At 41.9% G+C, this 20,000-nt stretch overlaps 1 protein-coding gene across 1 annotated transcript in view; it reads left to right on the top strand.

Annotated features, from left to right (window-relative positions):
• Positions 1–20,000, top strand: part of sgcz (sarcoglycan zeta) — a 192,481-nt gene that overhangs the window by 83,371 nt on the left and 89,110 nt on the right. Inside the window, exon 3 of the mRNA XM_078282019.1 lies at positions 8,932–9,019. Within this exon, the coding sequence (XP_078138145.1) occupies positions 8,932–9,019 (88 nt within the window). The remainder of the gene's footprint in view (positions 1–8,931; positions 9,020–20,000) is intronic.

Raw genomic sequence — 20,000 nt, 5'->3', positions numbered from 1 at the left:
CAGCCTTCAACACTGTTAATTATGCATGCTCATGTACCATTCAGAAAATGTTGCCGTCTGCAATGGCCATCTTAATTGGTTTTGCCAATGCCTGACTAACAGATCATAATTTGTTATCCTAGGTCGTAACACATTTGCCTGTTCCACGGCCTATTTTGGTGTCCCTCAGGGTTCAGTTTTAGGTCCTCTGTTGTTGTCATTCTATTTGCTGAATGAATGATAAATGCACTATGCAAAACAGCATATCTTCACTGAAGACATTTCACAGATTAGGCATTACCTCTCCTTTGTCAACCTGGAAAAAACGGTCCTTTTGTTTCCTCCAGAATCGACGACTGCAATGCATAACTCTCCAGCTGTCCCAACTTCACACTTACTGAGATTCACTAAGTTGTGCTCAAACAGCCAGAGTCAAGGTGCTGCCGATAAAAATGTCACTTAATATCCAACTTCTTCAAAACTCAGCAGTCCAACTACTCATGCAAACCATAAAACAGGAACATTTTACTGTTTACGGTTGTAGACTCTCTTCACTGGCTCCTTGTAAATGCAGGTATTTATTACAAAGTCCAACTTCTAACTTATGTACTTTCTCCCTATCTTACCTGTACTCATCGGATGTAGGATTCCTTGTGATTCCATGCATTTGAAGGGGGGGCTTCTCTTATAGGGCCTCCTTTCTAGATCAGGCATGATCAGAGAATTAGACATTGTGTCAGTTTTGAAGTCCACACTTAAGATCTACTAGGTTTACTTCCCTGCAGTGTCTCGCTCACTTACTTTTCATCCACGCTGCACTTGTATTGCCTGGTGCTCTGGTCCCAACTCTTGTGATGTGCTTGTTCTATCTCTTGATTCTTGTTTTTGATCTGTTTTGTGGTCTCAGTTTTCTATAGAGCACTTTGCAATAATTCCTTTTGTTAAAAGAATAACAAAGCTCTCTAAATGATCCGACTTGACTGGACTGGCTCGGTCTCAGGGTTATGAACCATTTCCTACTTGGGTGTTGGGAGAGGTTGGGGTGGGGGTGGGGGGGCAGTGCCAGCTGTCACTTTGCGATATGAATGGATTAATTGGATCTCAAAATTGGAGACACAAGGCTTCTGGAGGACACTGACGGCATGCTAAATGGATGATGAGGCCCCTGAACGCTCATGAAGACCCTTGAAGATATTAAATCCAAGTACCCAGAGAGTTGGCTCACGAGCAACACTTGTTTATTTTCTGTTGTTATATGGCCGTGGGGACTGAAAACAACAAATTAGCACGGCACACCAACAAACACATCACTTATTTAATAGCCCTTGCTAATTAGCTGAATTAAAGTCGAAAGAGGAATGGGGGGGACACTGCGGGCACTTTATCACACACTGTTTGATTAGTATTCTCTTTTAGCGCGGGCTATATACTGTGTAGTTGTCTTCACCGATAAATTTAAACAACTCCTTCCCTGTCTCAACTCCCCGTCCCTCGGACTTGCTCGCCACTTGTCTCTTTGTCTACCGTTTGTTCTTACTCTCTCTTTTTCATCTATCTTCGTGCCTCTGCCTTGCCCTCGTTTATCACCCCAACTCTCTCCTCCTTTCTTTAGTACCGCCTAATCGTCCTTTCACAGTGTGACTCTTGACAGACAGACAAACACAGAAAGACAGAAAGCCTGATGGATTAACTCAATCAGACAGATAGACAGGTAGCGAGACAGTCAGGCTGTCCGACCGATAGACAGGCAGAAGGACAGCAGCTAAAGGGGGGAGAGGGACATTCTTGGACGGCTTCTTGGAGAGACATAGGAGAGCTAATAGTATGTTATAAGTACCTACAGTATTTGTCCTGATGGCCTGAGGCAGTATAATAGGGCAAGTTTCCATAGCTTCTTAGATTGATAAACACATTGTCAGAGACAGATAATGAGACAGGCAGAGAGACAGGAGAGCCAAAAGCTGTTATTACATGATGGCTAGAAGAAATGAACCAATGGTATCTCTTGTGAAGCACGAGTCCATGGTTTTTTAGATAGTCAGACAGACAGGTAGATGGTGCGACAGACAATCAGAGATGGACAGGGGAGCCGAAAGCTTTTATTAGATTGACGGCTACAAGTATCTCTTGTGAAGCACAAGTCCATCGCTTTTTAGATGGAGAGATAGTCAGACAGTCCGCCAGTGAGGCAGAAAATCAGAGAGATAGCCAGGAGAGGTGAAAGCTGTTATTAGGTTGATGGCTAAAAGAAATTAACCAAATGTACCTCGTGAGGCTCGAGTGCGTTGCTGTGTAGATGGAAACTGTAGATAGGTAGACAGTCAGGCAGCAAGACAGGCGAGCAGAGATAGACGGGAAGCCGAGAGCTGTTATTAGAGTGACGGCTAAAGAAATGAACCAATCATATCTCTTGCGAACCTTGAATCCAAAGCTGTTTTCGATAGATAGTCAGACAGACGGAGAGCAAGACAGCCAGTGAGACAGGCGAGCTGAAAGCTGTTATTAGGACCCATCTGTACCGGTGGCTGGAGGCTGTGATGATGAGCCACCAGTCCACAGCTTATTATTACCTGACTAATTACATTGGCTACCCCAGGCTGTCGGCCCTGTGCCTGTATTGATAATCAAAGTGAAATTAAACTATTAACTGAATTAATGGCGCCGCTGTGTATGTTGTCGTGTCAGCGCGAGAGAGAGTATGATGTGTGTGTCTACACTGTGTGTCTGTGCCTGTGTGCACGCTCACATGCCGGGGGGAGATTTATGAGCGAGGGACTTAACACAAAAGCCATATCAACAATACAAAGGGAGAGAGAGAGAGAGAGAGAGAGAGAGAGAGAGAGAGAGATACACAGAAAGAGGAGTAAATTGAGCATAAACACTAAGCAAATGTGTTATGGTAAATGTGAGAAAATGGTACATGTGCACACCAAACCATATATCTGTCTCAGTCATTTCATAATACACAAATCTCACATTATCTTTCTGTCTCAGTAAGTTTTGCTGCTACTGATACTACTGCTGCTATTTTGCTCATCCTTTGTTGCACATTTTCTTTCATATATTTCTACTTAAAATGCCCAAGTGCTGGAATTATTGGTTGCATCTGTTCATATAATCCCCTCAATTTGCTCTGTTCTTATTTCTACCCTATTTTGGTTTGATGTATCCTACTAAAGTTTCACCTAATGTAATCTAACCAAATCTAATCTAATCTAATCCAATGTAAATGTGCACATATCTTGGAAAATGCACCCATTTCCCGTGGTAAATGTGTTAAATCTGTATATTTCCCAGTTAATGTGAACAGCAAACATGAATCACAGTGATGCATGCATTCTCTCTCACTGACCTTAAATTACCTGCTGACCAAAAATATTACTATCACATAAAAAAAAAGTTTATTTACAAAACACAGTTGTTTCAATCTCATATTTGCAAAAGTAGAACTGATAAAAAAAAAAAATGAAATAACTAGAGAACAGAAAAAAATATATTGGATTTGTAACATCAAACGACATGAAAGATGAAGTGAAAACGTATGCACCGTCAGGTTGATTGAAATCTAACATGAAATGAAATGATTATCATGCTGGAGCGCAAAAACCTATTAAGTCCATCAAACAGACATTACAAACAAACATCACGCTATCATCAAACACCTTGCAAACGACTAACAATCACTGGAGAGAGCAGCCTTAAAAATATATCAACTTGAGTGACTTTTCACAGCAGCCTTTTATTGTCATAGAAATCCTGGTTGTCAACAGGACACACATGGAGGGAGAGGAAGAGATAGTTATTTATATGTCTTTTTTTCTGATGAACTCCAATTGTATTTCGATGCCTTAGTCATATTGTTCATGTAACAGTCTTGTCAGTAAAGGGCACTGAATTGAACTCAATTGAGAGACAGAGAAAGAAAGGATAGGCAGGTCAATGAAGAGACTATAATAGAGGTCGAATAAGCCTTGCTTTTGAGTTTGATCATCCTCAAAGTGAAGACAACATACCTACATAGCTGCATCACATCAGATATGTATCACTGTCCTGATTGGTTATAGGTAGATTGATGGTGATTTATGTCACATCGTGCCTTTCTGATCACCAGTTAAGAAACCAGTCTAACCAGATCTGAAACATGCTCACCTGTGACCATCAGCATAATTTTGCTACTTGTGTAGATTGATGACAATACCTGAAACTAGAGCTACACTCAACTGTCAGTGTGTGTGTGTGTGTGTGTGTGTGTGTGTAAATGAAGATATAATATACTGTACACTGTCAGTCCTCAACATGCAACTAGCAGTATGATTTATGACTTTTTTCATTCATGATTTAATATAATATCTATTAGGAAAATTAGGCATCATATTTAAGGTTTAATACAAGGTGTATTAGCTTAGTCTATTTGTTGATGAGCCTCATTCTGAGTGTTAATATCAGTTTTCAATGCTCTACAACTGCAACTGTAAGACCTGCATGTCTTACAACTGTTAACTACTAAATAAATAACTAAATAAATAAATAAATAAGCAGCAGCATCTGTTTACTTTAGAGCAATTATTCACAACTCTTTATTTCCATAGATTTGCATATGAGCATTTAATCACATGGAGCGTGTCTACGGACACGTTCTTCTAAATGCCTGAGTGCGTCCTGAACTAATCAAATGGGATCCGGCCTGTTTGTGTACACTGCCTGTTGAGTTGGAAGGATTCAGAACACACTCATGCGTGCTCCCTGCATCACTGTGGTTTCCATAATCATAGTGGAGAATGCCCTCTCAGGTATTATGGCTTTTACACAAGAGTTACCACCTGTATGTGCAATGTCTGAAGAGATTTCATCAGTATAGTGCACATATGTGACAATGAACAAGTACAGACTTACAGTCCCATGATCAATTTGTGGCGTTTGACATAAGTCGATTGTGTCAAAATTCGCAGCTGACGTGTGATTGAAAGGTAACTAAACCCCGATCCAAATCTGTGCTGATCTTTGGTGCCAGGTGACATTTGGTCCTCATGAGGACAGAGGTATAAAATGACTGTACACACAGATCAAATCCAGCAGACACAATTCATTCATTTCTGCTGACATCACCCTAGCGAAACCGACTCCACGAAGAATTGCACTGGCACCCAAAAACTATACCAGGCTGCTATTCACAACTGTCATGTGTGGATGCATGTACAGTAAAGCCATTCTCAGGTGATGTCACCACCTGTTGTACTCTATAGAAGGTGACATCACCTGGCACCAAAGATCAGCCAATAGCAGATGGCCATTTCAGTAGCATGCTTTTTACCATTAGATGTCAGGCTTTACACAGATTTGGGTTTGGGTTCCTTTTATTTTCCAGATGCTGAATAGATATTACTTGTAGAAATTATTTTCTCAGGTGCTGTAAACCATGATTTTTTGAAGAGGAGTGATAGAAGAGTGTCTCACAATCTTGCCTTCTTAAACAAGTGAAAAAATCTGGGGTGAGATAACTCCACATACTGCCGATGCAGTTTTACCTTTTTGAGAACTGAACAGAAACAAGTGTCAATATCTGGAAACAAAGCAGATCAATACACTCGTTCCAAGGTGGTGCTTCTTGATCCAGGAAAACTCCTGGAACAATTTGATTTGCATTGGAAGCAAATGCAATTATCTCACACCGCTGGCAGATTTTTGCCTTTGTTTTGAGAAAAGCAAGATTGTAAGACTTTCAGTGACTTTTTAAGTATGCGGTGTAAACAATCCTCATTTTTCCATCAACAGGACTAGTTATGTTTCACCTGCTCATAAAGCCCAGATGAGCGCTTTCACCGCCAGTCAGATGACTGGGCTTTAACCAGCTGTTGTGTAAATAGGCATTAGCACCTGTTTAATATGCATCCACTATTTACCGCCCTTATTTCCCCCGGATTTTGCATGCGAGTGTTTAATCAAACGCGTCTATCCGTCCACGGCCGCGCTTCTGAATGACAGAGCCCTGAACTAAGTGAATGGGATCGGGCCTGTTCATGCACATTGCCCATCGAGTCGGAATGATTCGGAGCACATTACATCTGTCATGCTTTACAAAGCGCCCATCGCTTTAAACAGAGTGGAAAGATAATATAGTGAAGCCCATCACACGCCCCGTTGAAAATAATTAATCCAGCGTACATGCGTTAGGAAACAGATGAGCGAGGCAATGCACAGCGCGCCATGTGGAGGAGTCATTTGTTATTTGGCAAATTTGTAACCTGACTCTGTATGAGTGGGTGGTGTGTGTGTGTGTGTGTGTGTGTGTGCACCTGAGCACACATTTGTATGCTGGGTGTGGGTGTGAGTCTGATTGTATGTGTGTATGCATGTGCATGGGTGTGTTTGTTAGTGTAACCCACACGCAGTCAAACTCATTTGCATTCACACACAGCGCTAGTATCTGTGTGAATGTGCATGTACCTTTAATGTGTGTGTGTGTGTGTGTGTGTGTGTGCTTGTACATGTGTGTTTTTGTGTGCGTGCTCACCTGTTTGCGTTTGTCCCCCACATTTGTGTGCTTCTACTCGTTTGTGTGTGTGCGCTTGAACCTGTGTGTGTGTGTGTGTGTGTGTTTTGATCATCCCGCCCCGTGAGTCCCTGGACGTTCCAAAATGGAGCTCAGACAGGTGTGATATATTAGAGATTTGGTCCCGCTTGCGTAAACAGACCGCAAAACAATGAATATCCACCCATAATAAACAGCAAAAAGGAGAGAGAGAGAGGGGGCGAGAGACAGAGACGGAGAGCGAAGAGGCAGGAAAGGAAAAATTAAAAAAAAAGAGGATCTTTCCGTTCCAACGGATCAACGACTTTCCAATTTTAACACAATTCTCATTTGGAATTCAGTCCGGAACGCGGCAAGATATTAATTTGGGGAAATCAACAGAGAAATTGGGTCACCTGCGAGCTATTCATTTCACGCCGCCAAAACAAATAAGCAATTTGAAAGAGACCGTGAGAGAAAGAGAGAGAGGGAGAAGTGAAAGGGGTAGAGAAAATGAGCTAAGCGCAGAGATAGAATGAAGAAGAAGGGGAGAAGGGGGGAAAAAGTTGGAAAGAAAGTGTAAAAGTAGGAAGATTCGGCAGAGAGAGGTAAAGAGTAGAGGGGGAAAAAGAGAGAGAAAGAGAAAGAGAGAGATGTTAGACTGACTTCAGGACATAATCGGAAAGGCAGACTGAAAAGTTGCACCTGTTGGAACACACACACACACACACACACACACACACACACTTCGCTGAATGTAAATCAGTGTCTGAGCCGTGTGTGGTTCAATCTGACTTAAAAAAAAGATAAGCAGAGGTGAGGGTCACGGTTGCATTTGGCTCATGTGAGTCGAGAATAATCGGCCTTTTTGCACACATGAACACACTCACACACACACACACACACACAATCAGATGCAAGCACACACACACACACACTCACAGACGGGATGCTATTTGAATAGATTATGCAAAGTTATGGCAGGCTGGCAGAAGAGACAGAGTGGAGTGTGAACTGTGAAGGTTGATACAGGCTAAAGCAGTATCGGTTATACAGGTTAATGCGGCATTGACCGGGGTGCTACAGGTACGGCATCGCAACAGATGGAGAGAGAGAGAGAGAGAGAGAGAGGGGAGAGATGCTGTTACTATTTGTTATTATTGCGATTAATATTAGTATTGCTTTGGCAGTATGAGCAGAACTGTGCTGCACGGTGCTGAATTGAAGGAGAAAGAGAGAGAGGCTATACAGAGAACTTCTGTGTGTATTTGAGTGTGAAAAGAGAGAGAGAGTGAGACAGTACATATGTGTGTTTGTACGTGTCAGAGCGACTGTAAAAGAAAATGTGTATGTGTGTGAGTGTAAGAGAGATTGTGTGTGTGTGTGTGAGAGAGAGAGAGAGAGAGAGAGAGAGAGAGAGAGTTCATGGGGTACAATGAGTGAATATTTCAAAATCTTGCCACTGTAAAGAAGGACAAAGAAATCAAAGTATTACATACATAGAATCTGTGGAATACATATAGGCTCCTGTGTTTGTTGTGTGTGGGCGGACACTGGGGCAAATTCTGGATAAAGCTGGCAAGAAAGTGGCAACAAAACACCAAACACAATAAAGCATATGGCTTCAAAACCAGTCGGTTGATTCACACGTGGCGGCCATATTTGATTTATGTCATACTCAGGGTGGGAAACCCTACCTGGAAAACAGCAAAGCAGACGGAAACAGGCAAACTCAACTGGTCTTTACACAAATAAATTGAAAATATACAAATATACAAAGGTCCAAATCAAAGGCTACAGCAACTGGATTAAAGGGCACAGCCATGATGTTGATCCAGAATGTTAGCTAATGTTAGCTAATGTTAGCTAACATTAGCTACTTTTTATGTTATATAGCCATCTAGCAGTATCAGTTTTAACTGGCTTAACACTCGTGTTCACTAGCAAACACAGCTAACATAAACAATTTGACTGTCAAAGAAGCTTCATTAAAGCATAATGTTAGCATATTAATAATACTAAAGATAAAGACTGTTAATGCTGACAATAAGAATTCAACCTAGCTGGTTTGGAGATAAATTTAACATTGAGTAGCTAGCTGCTAACATTATAGATCAACATCATGGCTGTACCCTTAATCCAGCTGCTGTGAACTTTGACTTGAACCTTCTCCGGCTTTACTCATTTCTCTATGATAGTGAAGGACATTTTTTTTTCATTTTTTGTCCGAAGACAAGGTGAGTCAGCCTCCGGTTCTACCTGTTTTGCTGTCTTACAGGTTTCCCATCCCGAGTATGACGGAAATCAAATATGGCCGTACAAGTGAACAGAGTGAGCGAGCACCATTGTGTACTTCGTCTAGCGTCTCATGTAATTTATTAACGTCTCTCTCTCTCTCTCTCTCTCTCTCTCTATCTCTCTTCTTCTTCTCTCTCTCCCCTCAGGACAGTCCGTTGATCCTCCAGTCTGACAGGAACGTGACAGTCAACGCCAGGAACGACCTGGGACAACTGACCGGTCAACTCACCGTGGGTAAGACACATACACACACACACACACACACACACACAGGATGCTGTCACACACATGGCGTATACAGTCACACACGGTATAGAGACATACAGACAAACTCACAATATACATTATGCACACAAATACAAACATACACACAGTATATAGACATGCCAACACATACATTATAAACAGGCACCATTGAATCCACATATGAATGTTGCTTTATGTATTCCTTGGCTATAAACACTTTCCTCAGAAAGATTCTCCAAACCGTATCTGTATTTCTCAACAATGCTTTGTATTTGAATCTCTAAATCCTTTTTTCCTCCTTCCATTTACCAACTTAAAAACTATCTTTTTCCATTAGTGTATCTCACTAAGGCTGCCGGCTGTGCCTGTTTTCTCAACCGAATCACTATGCCGAGCTCTTACTAGCTCAGCGAGGACCCGATGTCCTCAGGAAGACATCACTCAGAGGACATATTAAGTAATTCTCAAACTTAATCAGTCAAATAAACACATCTGCTCTGGCTACTGTTTCGGGACGTGCATTAGACAATGTACGCTGCAAAAAATCCATTGTCCATCTTAACTCGTTTAGTCTGTTATCGAGTCTGAAAATCGCACTTTTCTGAAAACAAGTGAAACTCTCTGCTAATGGGCTGAGGTACTTTCACTTGGACAGATTCTTGAATTATATGACAGTATTTTAAACTAAGGCAAATATTCTTGAAAGTCTTAAAACATGTTCATTTGCATGGGAAACTTTGACATTTTTCACTTGGTTTAAGAAAAGCAAGAAACATCCAACTTTGGATATTATTACACTGTTATATATCATCAATCTGTGATGTTCAGTGCATTCCAGGTGTATTTTAGGAGCAATTACTCTTGCCTCGTCTACTTCTACTTCAGTTTGTGACTTCCTACATTTCCCAGAATGCCTTTTGACAACCCAGAGAACATGCCTGCAAATGGCCGTTGGTTTTTGTGATAGCATAATAAGAGAGCGAGAGCGAGAGTTTTTCCAGTGGAGAAAAGGCAAAAGCCACGGCCCTAACTCAAAACACAACATGTCTTGTGGCTGCAGTGCATTCTGGTCTATATTGTGGTCTGTCGAAAAAAAAAAACGAACGCAACAGAAATGTAGCAATAAAAAGCAGTAGATATTTGCTTTGAGATGTAGTGGAGTAAAACTAAATGCAAAGTATCCAAAACTAAATATACTTAAGTTAAGTACAGATACTTGAAAAAACGATTTCAGTACTAGTTCAGCAGTAGTTTTTTTAAAAATTTTTTTAGTACTTTTAATTCATTACTTTCCACTACTGAAAACTTCACTCCACATCTTCTTCCTTGGGCACAGAGCGGCGGCTAAATGCCCCCATCAGTCTGGAGAAGAAGCCTCGGATTCCCTTCTTCTTCTTCTTCTTCTTCTTCTACTTCTTCTTCTTGGGCTCGCTGACCTCTGAAAACCAAAAAAGCACAGTCAGTGCCTCAACCGACCTTAATGGAATTAACTTCAGTGTGGAAGGACTGGACAATTCAGACACAAGTTGAGGTGAATATGTCCTACCAGGTGTGGTGTGAGAGGACTCTGTGTGGTCCAGGTGTTCCTCTGTCAGGGTCAGAGCAGCAGCTGCAGCAGCGCTGCTCAGGGGAACCGATGTGGCGTCCACAGCGGCAGAGTCCACAGCTGGAATAGGTGGAGCTCTGACCTGAGAGGAAGTTGTTTTTATTAAAAATAGTCACATTCATTATTGGTTGAGTCAATTTTTCTGCTGTACAATATTGCTAATATATAAATCATGCTCAGCAAGCGATGATTCCTACCTCTGTGGCGTTGGGTGAAGGAGTCGCCTCAGTTATGGCAGCAGCCATGTCAGTTTCACTGAGACTCCATCTTGAGAAAACTATTATCCACAACTACCTCTGTGGCGTTCAGTGGGGGTATCACCTCACTTATGGCAGCAGCCATGTCAGTTTCACTGAGAGACTGCGACTTGGCACCACTATCATCCACAGTCTCCGGACAGCTGGAGGTCCTGTTCAGAACAGCCTTGGGGCTAAACACACACACACACACACACACACACACACACACATACAGTCACTGTTGCTCCATACAAGTTTTAAAGAGCGGTACTTTACCAGAGTAGAAGGAAAATGATCTTATCTTGTTAGGAGTAACTTGTTGTTAGTGGACATGCTTGCCCTGATAGTGGTGAACAAAACAGCTGCACTGTCAGCATACTATTCCTTCAAATTGTATTTGTCACAACGCCTTACAACAATCATGCAAAATTCACACATAAGTGCACATACTCCCTGATCTGCTCACATTAGGGCCTAACTTGACTATTTCCCTCCTCTTCCACTCTTATCTGAGGGATGAGTGGAGTGAGCAGAGGAAATAATCTTACCTAATTTGATGGTTATCACTCTGCTGTGCAGTAGCCCCATCCTCCTGCATGCTGTTCGTGAGTGGCATTGGCGGTTCCAAGATGTCACCTGGCCACGGTGCTGTGGAAGTTCCACTAGTGCTGATGAATGAAAACACATACAGTTAACATATACTGCTCCCTCAAATCTGTTGTTCAGGTAGATTTAGCAATCCAGAAATAGATTCAGCAACATCAAAAGGTTTGAATCTGATAATAAAGCAAAAGATGGACCAACACCTACCAGTCATCAGCCTTGGTCTTTCCGGTGTCTCAGGATCCGGTCTGGGCCTGGGTCCTGCTGGGTTCCGGTGCCGCAGAACACAACACAACATGTGCAAGAGATCAGACTGCTGTGCTGTAAACCTCAGGCAAATGTTGTGTTTCTGGTTAAATATGTGTTTCTGTATATGATTCAAAAGCATGTATATTTCACAAGTCACCAAATATGAACCACAGCGATGTTAGCATTTATCTTCGACATGTCAAGCCAGAGGTGTGACCAAGTCAACTTTGCTCAAGTCCCAAGTCAGTCTCAAGTCTTGAGGCACAAGTCTCAAGTCGTCCCAAGTCTACATGTAGATTACCAAGTCAAGTCCAAGTCAAGTCCAAGTCATTTATGTCAAGTCTCAAGTCAAGTCTCAAGTCTAAATGTAGAACAGCAAGTCAAGTCAGAACAAATCAAGAGTCCAGTATCAATTTAATATCTTAAAGAAAACTAAATATCTAGGATTTTTCAATGCAATATGGTTTTAATAGGATAAAAACTTGCTAAGAGCATCATGAGTTTGATTTCTATAATCAGTTTCAACTTCAATAAATTCAATCATTCCATACAAATTCAGAAAACAGAATTTAAATTCAGTCGTCCGCTGGAACAAATCTCATCACTTTCAATCTAAGTCATTTTCACAAACACAAGGGCCCGGATCTACTAACATGTCGTAATTCCAGGCACAGCACAAAAGCAATTGCGGGTGAAATTGGTACCGCCAGCGCATGGTATTTACTAAAGTAGCGCACGCAAATGAGCGGAGGTGCAGATAATTAATTACAATTGCGAATGCGCAAATATAAGGGCCAAACAATACGCACAATAGCCTATTAGCGGCAACATAATGATGGACAAAAGAAGCACAAATGTCTCTCCAGTGGAGCTGGAAGTGTTGGTGGCAGAGAAAACCCCAAAGAGCTGCAGAGAAGAGATGTTTTACCCACGTGTAAAAAGTCACTCTGGAATGACATAACAAATAAAGTGCATGCAGTTGGGCACCACAAGCGTGATTTAGTGGAGGTAAAAAGCGCTGGTATGATATGAGGAGGTGAACCAAAATGCTGACCACAAATAAAGCCAAAGAGGAGCCTGAACTCCCTTGGAGGAGCAGCAGGAGAGCCTGACTGAGACACAGATGCCAGTGTGGGAGGGATGGAGACCTGGTGAAGGTATGAAGCCGCACACACACCTCTCCACGGAGAGGTTATTACGCACACGTTTTAGCTGCATTGTTTACATCAAGGCTATGCCAGCAAATCCAGAGAAGAGTGTGCGAGCGTGCGTTTTCCTTTTTGTATATTTAGGTAATAGTCTGCATATTGAGTGCGCATTCTTCTACTCTGCCAATGACGCGTAAATGGTGTATTTTTAAATCAGCATTCCCGTTTAAACCTGATTGGAATTATAATAGGGATGCGATCTAATGTCTACATGTTATGCTGTGTAGATGACTGTGTCACCTCGATCTTAGAGCCGGTTCCAGAGACAGTCTCGTTGGAGCCATTCTGTGCGCAAAATGATAAGACATGCTTTTCCTAGGTCTTAGATTCTGTGCGCAATCAACAGGTGCTAACGGCCACCGCCTCTTGATAAATCACGTCCTCTGCCAATTTCCATAAAACCCTCCCTTAATTTTGCGCTTCATCCTTGGAACACCCACAAACGCATATGCAATTATATCAAACCGCAAAAAAGATCAGATCAACCCATGATTTCAGGCGCAAAATGCGCTGTGCAGAGAACAAGGTTTTAGCACCCGCAATGCGATTTGCACTGGCGCAAACGTTTAGTAGATCCGGACCAAGATCTTTTGTCAAGACTTTAGAAATCTTTTCAAGTCATCAAAGCAAAAGTCAAGTCCCAAGTCAGCAGAACCCAAGTCAAGTCAAGTCTCAAGTCTTCTCTTCATGCATCCAGTCAAGTCTCAAGCAATTAAAATTGTGACTCGAGTCTGACTCGAGTCCAAGTCATGTGACTCGAGTCCCCACCTTTGTGTCAAGCACATGAACAACGCAGGTAGAACAGGACAGGCTGGGCATGGTGACGGCTGGCATGCTGCTGGACCGGATTGGGGTGTCGGGTGCAAGGAGGTAATTCAATTCAATTCAATTCAAAAAACTTTATTTATCCCCGAGGGGCAGTTCCTGAAGCAGGCATAGTAAAAGGACACAACAAACAGGACATATAAGACAAAACATGATAGACAAGCAGTGGCCACATGGCAGAGACAGTACAGTACACAGCAGTGACAATACATGACAGTGGCAGTGACCGTGTAGCAGATATCAAATGTCAAGCAGTAATAATAATATAAGAGTCTTAAAGTGCGAAAGAGTGGTGGCCGGCACAATGGGTGTGGGGAGGGGGAGAGGGGGGGGGGCTGCTGGGACTGTGGCAGACCAGTAGGTGTGGGGATTAGTCCCAGGCGAGGGAGGAAGAGGGGGCCCGGGGCAGACTGGAGTTTAGTAGGCGTACAGCCTCATATATGAAGACTATAAGGCAGCCATTCGAAGGCCCTGTGTAGGACATGGGTGGGGTCCTGTAGGATGGAGGGGGCTTTCTGGAGCGTTAGCTGATCATGCAGTGAGGTCAGAGACCGGAGGGGGTGGCCTATGATTTAAAGTCTATGATGTAAAGTCGTAGCAGTGAATTTTTTCGCCCTCAGCAGCTTTGTAGTATAGTTGGTGGGCGTTAGTAACAATACTTTTCTGGGTTCAAATCTTTCATTTTTCAAAAACGACAGCACTTCAGGGTTTCTTTGGTCAACTCCCACTTGCTTTCCCAAATCACTCCCAATCCTCCAATCCCCGCTGATTTATTTAATGGGATGATGGACCTGTTGTCACATTTGTTAATCCAAAAATAAATGTCAACTACTGTATTTTAGAATGATTCTATATATGACAACTCTCTTGTTTAAAGTCTTTTATTATTTTCATTCAGAATGGATAAGTGTATTCACACATCCTTAAAACGTGAATTTATCACAGTAGCCTCCGATGCAGAGGTACACAGGTAATGGTTGTTTTCCAGTTTCAAACTGTTTTTCCTTACATCTCCCTCCAAGCCTATGAGGCTAGGCTACAATTTTAGACTGTAACGGTTAAATGTAATAGCAATAATACCTCAACTGTGTTAATTTATGACAAAAGACAAGTGACAAGAGACAACCTAAACACTAGTAGATCTTGCCAGATCAAGAAAGGTAAACAGACGGGGTTTACAATGTCAGGACAGGTGACGATCGGTGGGAACGGAAAAGTTAAATAATTTCTCACATCTCCACACACACAAACACACACTCACACACACACACACACACACACTCACACACACATAAACAATACTAATTACGTAATATCTAATAATTTCTTCTAACCCGCTTTTCAATCAGAGTGATTTCAATCCCTTGGGACAATTTCACATACTTTGAATTTGGTTTGAGTTGATTTGATAAACATATTCAGAAACATACAGACATAATACATGTAGGAAGACAAAAGATTTTACTGTATGCATATGTGAAGCAATACATAAAATATGTACGCATATAATATTCAGACGCTGACTTTTCAGCAGTATGTTTTAGGCAGTCCAAGAGCATATAAAGATGACTTGTGCATCTTTGTACTTGTGTACAAATATGACAAGAACGTGAATATTCAGGGTTATAATTAGGAGGTAGTGCAGAAGTGATTGATGGGTGAAAGGGAGATTGGTGACAGCACACTATAATTAATCAAACCAGAGCACTCAGATGTTCGCACAGACAGGACTTCAGCTAGTCCCTCCATAACAAGAAATGAATGGATAAATTAATAAATAAAAATCACAATCCACAGGTCGCCTGTCAAAAATATGCAGTTGGAAAAAGAGGGTTTCTGCAACACTCCACAGCCATAAAAACAAGGTAAAATATAAATTTTCATGAAATGGAGACGGAACATTTTCAGCTGTCATCGTTAATTATGCACTTCTTTCGGAACTATAAATGGAGCTATAAATCCATCCATCAGCCAAACTAAACTATCTTAACACATAATTAACTTTTTGCCTTTAATATAGAATAACGAGAAACCTACCACCTACCTACCATAGGAGAGCAGCTTTGAAAATTGAAGAAAAAAATTGAATTAATGCTAACAAATGAACTGCTTTTGAGTAAATCAAAGGTGCAGTAACAAATGGATGTAAATGAAACAACTTCATAACCTCATTACAATATACATAGGACACGTTTGTGCATGGAAATGTCATATTTCTTTTTTAACCCATAGATTAACACGATCAAGTATGACAAACTGCATCATACCTCAGCTGCTTCACCCTCAGTCAAATGCGTTTTAATGCAAACTGTATGCACCAAGGATACTTTAGCCAATAAAAAGGAAAATAGGACATAAAACAATGAAAGAACATTTAGACAAGCTGGTGAACTGCTCTCTGTGCTGTAGAAATGTCCCTGGTTATTGTCTATGGGTGGTGAAATGCATCCTGGGGAAATGAGACAGGGAGTGACTGAGGCTCAGCTGTGCTTCAGTGACATCTAAAGGTGGTGACACGCAACAGTTTTTGATGATTTTCTGCACAATTCCATGACTTAACTATTTTTGGCAGGTTGCTAATGTGGAAGCGTTCATCCTTTTGAAACCATCATGAAAAACACCACGATGGAACTTTTCTGTTTTCTGACTTTGGTGGCTCCTGATCCGCTTTTTTCACACTTGACGCACATTAGTGAGTGATTCATTTGTGTGTTTCACAGCAAACTAAACACTGCAGTGAAAACCACAAATTAGAAATGAAGCGATCAGTTGTGTCCTGCCATGGCATTTTAAGAGTTGGGATCACATAATGACATATGTGATGAAAATCATTGGTTTTATTTGAAATGAATACTCAGATATTTCCTTGTTGGTAACATAAGAATTCAAAAAGCTGAAGAAATCAGGATCACAAATTCCCAAGTCAACAGGATTTTCTAGTACGACGCTCGTTTCTCCTATCTTCCCCATGTGATGTGAATGCAGCATATAGGTATTCAGCTCTTGTCGGCCGGCCAAGCACTACTAGTGTCTTTCTGTACACACACACACTTTCTGTTCCCAACACTGTGAGGGTTTGAAATCCCCGTCAGCTCATCTCCTGCTGTTAAAACTCCCCGAAGCTGCTTTCCTTACAGAAAAAAGCACTTTAATGCGTGTGTGTGTGTGTGTGTGTGTGTGTGTGCCAATATTGCAGTCAGCAGAATCAGTGTGTTTTAAACTAGACAGCCAGACTGCCTACTGCATTCAACTTAGCCAGGCTGCTACAGAATGACATGAGAGCTGGTGACAGGGAACGTGTTTGAACTAACTTGTGCAGTCACACACACACACACACACACACATGCACACCCGTGTTGGACACACACCTATACGCTGATGCACAGACAGCGACTACACACTTACACACACGTGTTGAACATACACTTACACACACATACTTGGGTACAGCTCCCTGTCTCTCTCTCTCTCTCTCTCTCTCTCTCTCTCTCTCTCTCTCTGTCTCACGCGCACACACACACACACACACACACACACACACTAAGGCTTTCTCACTTTCTCTGTCTCACACACACAAACTCTTGCTATCTCACGCACTCACACACACACTTGCACAGCAGCACCAAGTTTGGGCTAAGAATCCCCCAGACACAGGGAAACCTGCCAAGCAAGTAGGAGTTCCATCAATAACCACTTTGTGACACACACACACACACACACACACACACACACACACACACAAACACTAAAGACCTCGGCGGCTGGCTGATGGGAGGGACTGGGACAGGATGGATCCTCCTGGGGAGTTTCTTCTGCGGAGCTCCGGAAATTCCCCGGCCTCTTCTTACGCCTCCTGTTGCCTTTGCGCTGACTCAGCAGCTCGCCTCTCACACACACACACACACACACACACACACACACACACACACACACACACACACACACACACACACAGACTGTACAGCATCCTCATCGGGATACTTTGACATTCCGAATCTTTCTCTTCACCACTTGTCACTTTGGAGGTGGAAAAGTTTCACTTCACTGAACCCCTTAAATGTCTTGTTAGCATTCATCACCGAAACTAAACAGAAGGGCAGCTACTGTAGCTCCGGTTTGTACGGTAGGTACAGGAGCCTCGGTTTCAGGGTTCAGGAGGGCAGTCCAATCAGGGCTAGTACATTTATTTAGTACATTTACAATTGTGTGTTTACATCCATATGCTCTAATTTAAGCTGCATAGAAGTGGAGAGGAAGAAGGAAAGAGAGACCAGGGCCGTCAATTCACTAAACCATAAACTATGTTGAAGTCCTTGCATCTAATATCATTTGCCACCAAAACTTCCACAACTGGAATACATTTCTGGGGACAAAATTACTGACAATATATTATTTGCTCAGTATGACAAATTATTAGGTCTAGTTCATCAAGATTAGAGGGAACATTGGTCCTGATTGCTCCTGTGATGTTTTTTTTAAGCTGCACAATGCAATTTTCACATGTTGGTGGCCACAAATGGCAGAGAGAGCTAACTGAATTTTGAGGACTTCATTACCCAGAAATCCTGTAAGGTGACGTCGGTAAACTGCACACAGCTCGCTCGTGTTTACCAACCCAGCCGGTCTGTGATGCTTTGTACCAGAGATACCACAGACACGAGAGAGGAAAAAGATCTAATGTTTTCCACAAAAAGTGGAAATGCCTTCCTCTGAAATAACTTGTAATAAAAACAATAATGTAATAAAACTACTAAAAGACTCATGCATCATTGCCATTACTTAAATTGAAAATAAGGTTATGTGTTTTTTCAGGAAAAGTGTTACAGTTACAGTGGAACTTAAAGATAAGAGTTTCCAAATACAGTCCTGACAAGCTTGAGTCCTGAACTTTGCTCTGCATTGTAATGATAAAAAACGACAAGATCAAATTTGGACTCACTAAAGTATCAGGAGTGCCCAGACCTTACCATACACAATTAACGCCCAAACAGACAGAAACACACACACACATACACACACAGTCAGACACCCACCCATACCCTGTCCTCCCATCTTTTGCGACGGAGTGTACAGGGACATGTGTTGGCCTTGGGCTCTCATCTCTGTTTTATCGCTCTCTCACTCTTTCTTCCGTCCCTCCATCCCTCCCTCTTCAGCTCGTTAATGTGAGTGAGAACCTGTCATCTTTGTCTTCTGAATAGGCAGAACACACACACACACACACACACACACACACACACACACCTCTTGGCTGATGATGTTCCAGCGTTGAACTGGCCATCTGCTATTGGCTGATCTTTGGTGCCAGGTGATGTCACCACCTGTTGTACTCTATAGAAGGTGACATCACCTGGCACCAAAGACCAGCCAATAGCAGATGACCAGATCAGTACCCTACTTTTCACCATTAGATGTCAGGCTTTACACAGATTTGGCTTTGGAGTTTAGCTACTCTTTAATTAATATTACGTACTGGATAGATCCGGTTCTTGTTCACTTCTGATTGGCTGAATTACGTTCAAAGCCGTTGTGGAATACCCTATGTAAACTATCCTATGAGTCCATAACAGGTAATTTAGATATTAATCATATAATGTTAGAAGATACAAACGCACACCTGTGGCAGTTCATTTAACCATTTCTAACCGAAAATCCCGACTCATATTGCTACTTACAGTATGTTTCGCTATTCAAGAAGAATATTTCATTTAGCTATTATAGTCTAGTCTGGTCAGAATTCGCAACTGCAGTCTCACGATTTTACTGCCGTCGCACTTTTAGTGACATCAAACAACAAACAAGCGTGTGCTTATTGATCATGTAAACACTCATGACACTGTAGGCTGCTTGGGATAAAACAGTTTGTACACAGAAACTCTCACGATACTGTAAGATGCTTGGGAGAAACTGCTGTGTCTGCCGTTGCAGAATACTTCTCACAAAAGCTAACGGGCTAATATATAGCTACGATGCTATCGTTGCCGCGGTAGTTAGCATTAGCATTAGCGTCTACTAACAGTGAATGTTTTACCACAACAAAAGTCAGCACATAGAGCTTCTAAAAATAGGATTTGTTCTTCTTTTTATCATAACAGTGTTTTACTTCTGTTTTATAAAAACAATAAGCCACTCCACGACCTACAATGTTTAAAACCGCTAATAGGGTTTTACTCCAACTGGCGTCGTGCCTAACAATGACTCAACTTAGCAGTTTTAAAATCACAGTAAAACGCAGCCTC

Source organism: Centroberyx gerrardi, chromosome 3, assembly GCF_048128805.1.
Source record: "Centroberyx gerrardi isolate f3 chromosome 3, fCenGer3.hap1.cur.20231027, whole genome shotgun sequence".
NCBI classification, from domain to species: Eukaryota; Metazoa; Chordata; class Actinopteri; order Beryciformes; family Berycidae; genus Centroberyx; species Centroberyx gerrardi.
Note: the sequence above shows the minus strand (reverse complement) of the source record. Positions and strands in the feature narration are given on the sequence as shown.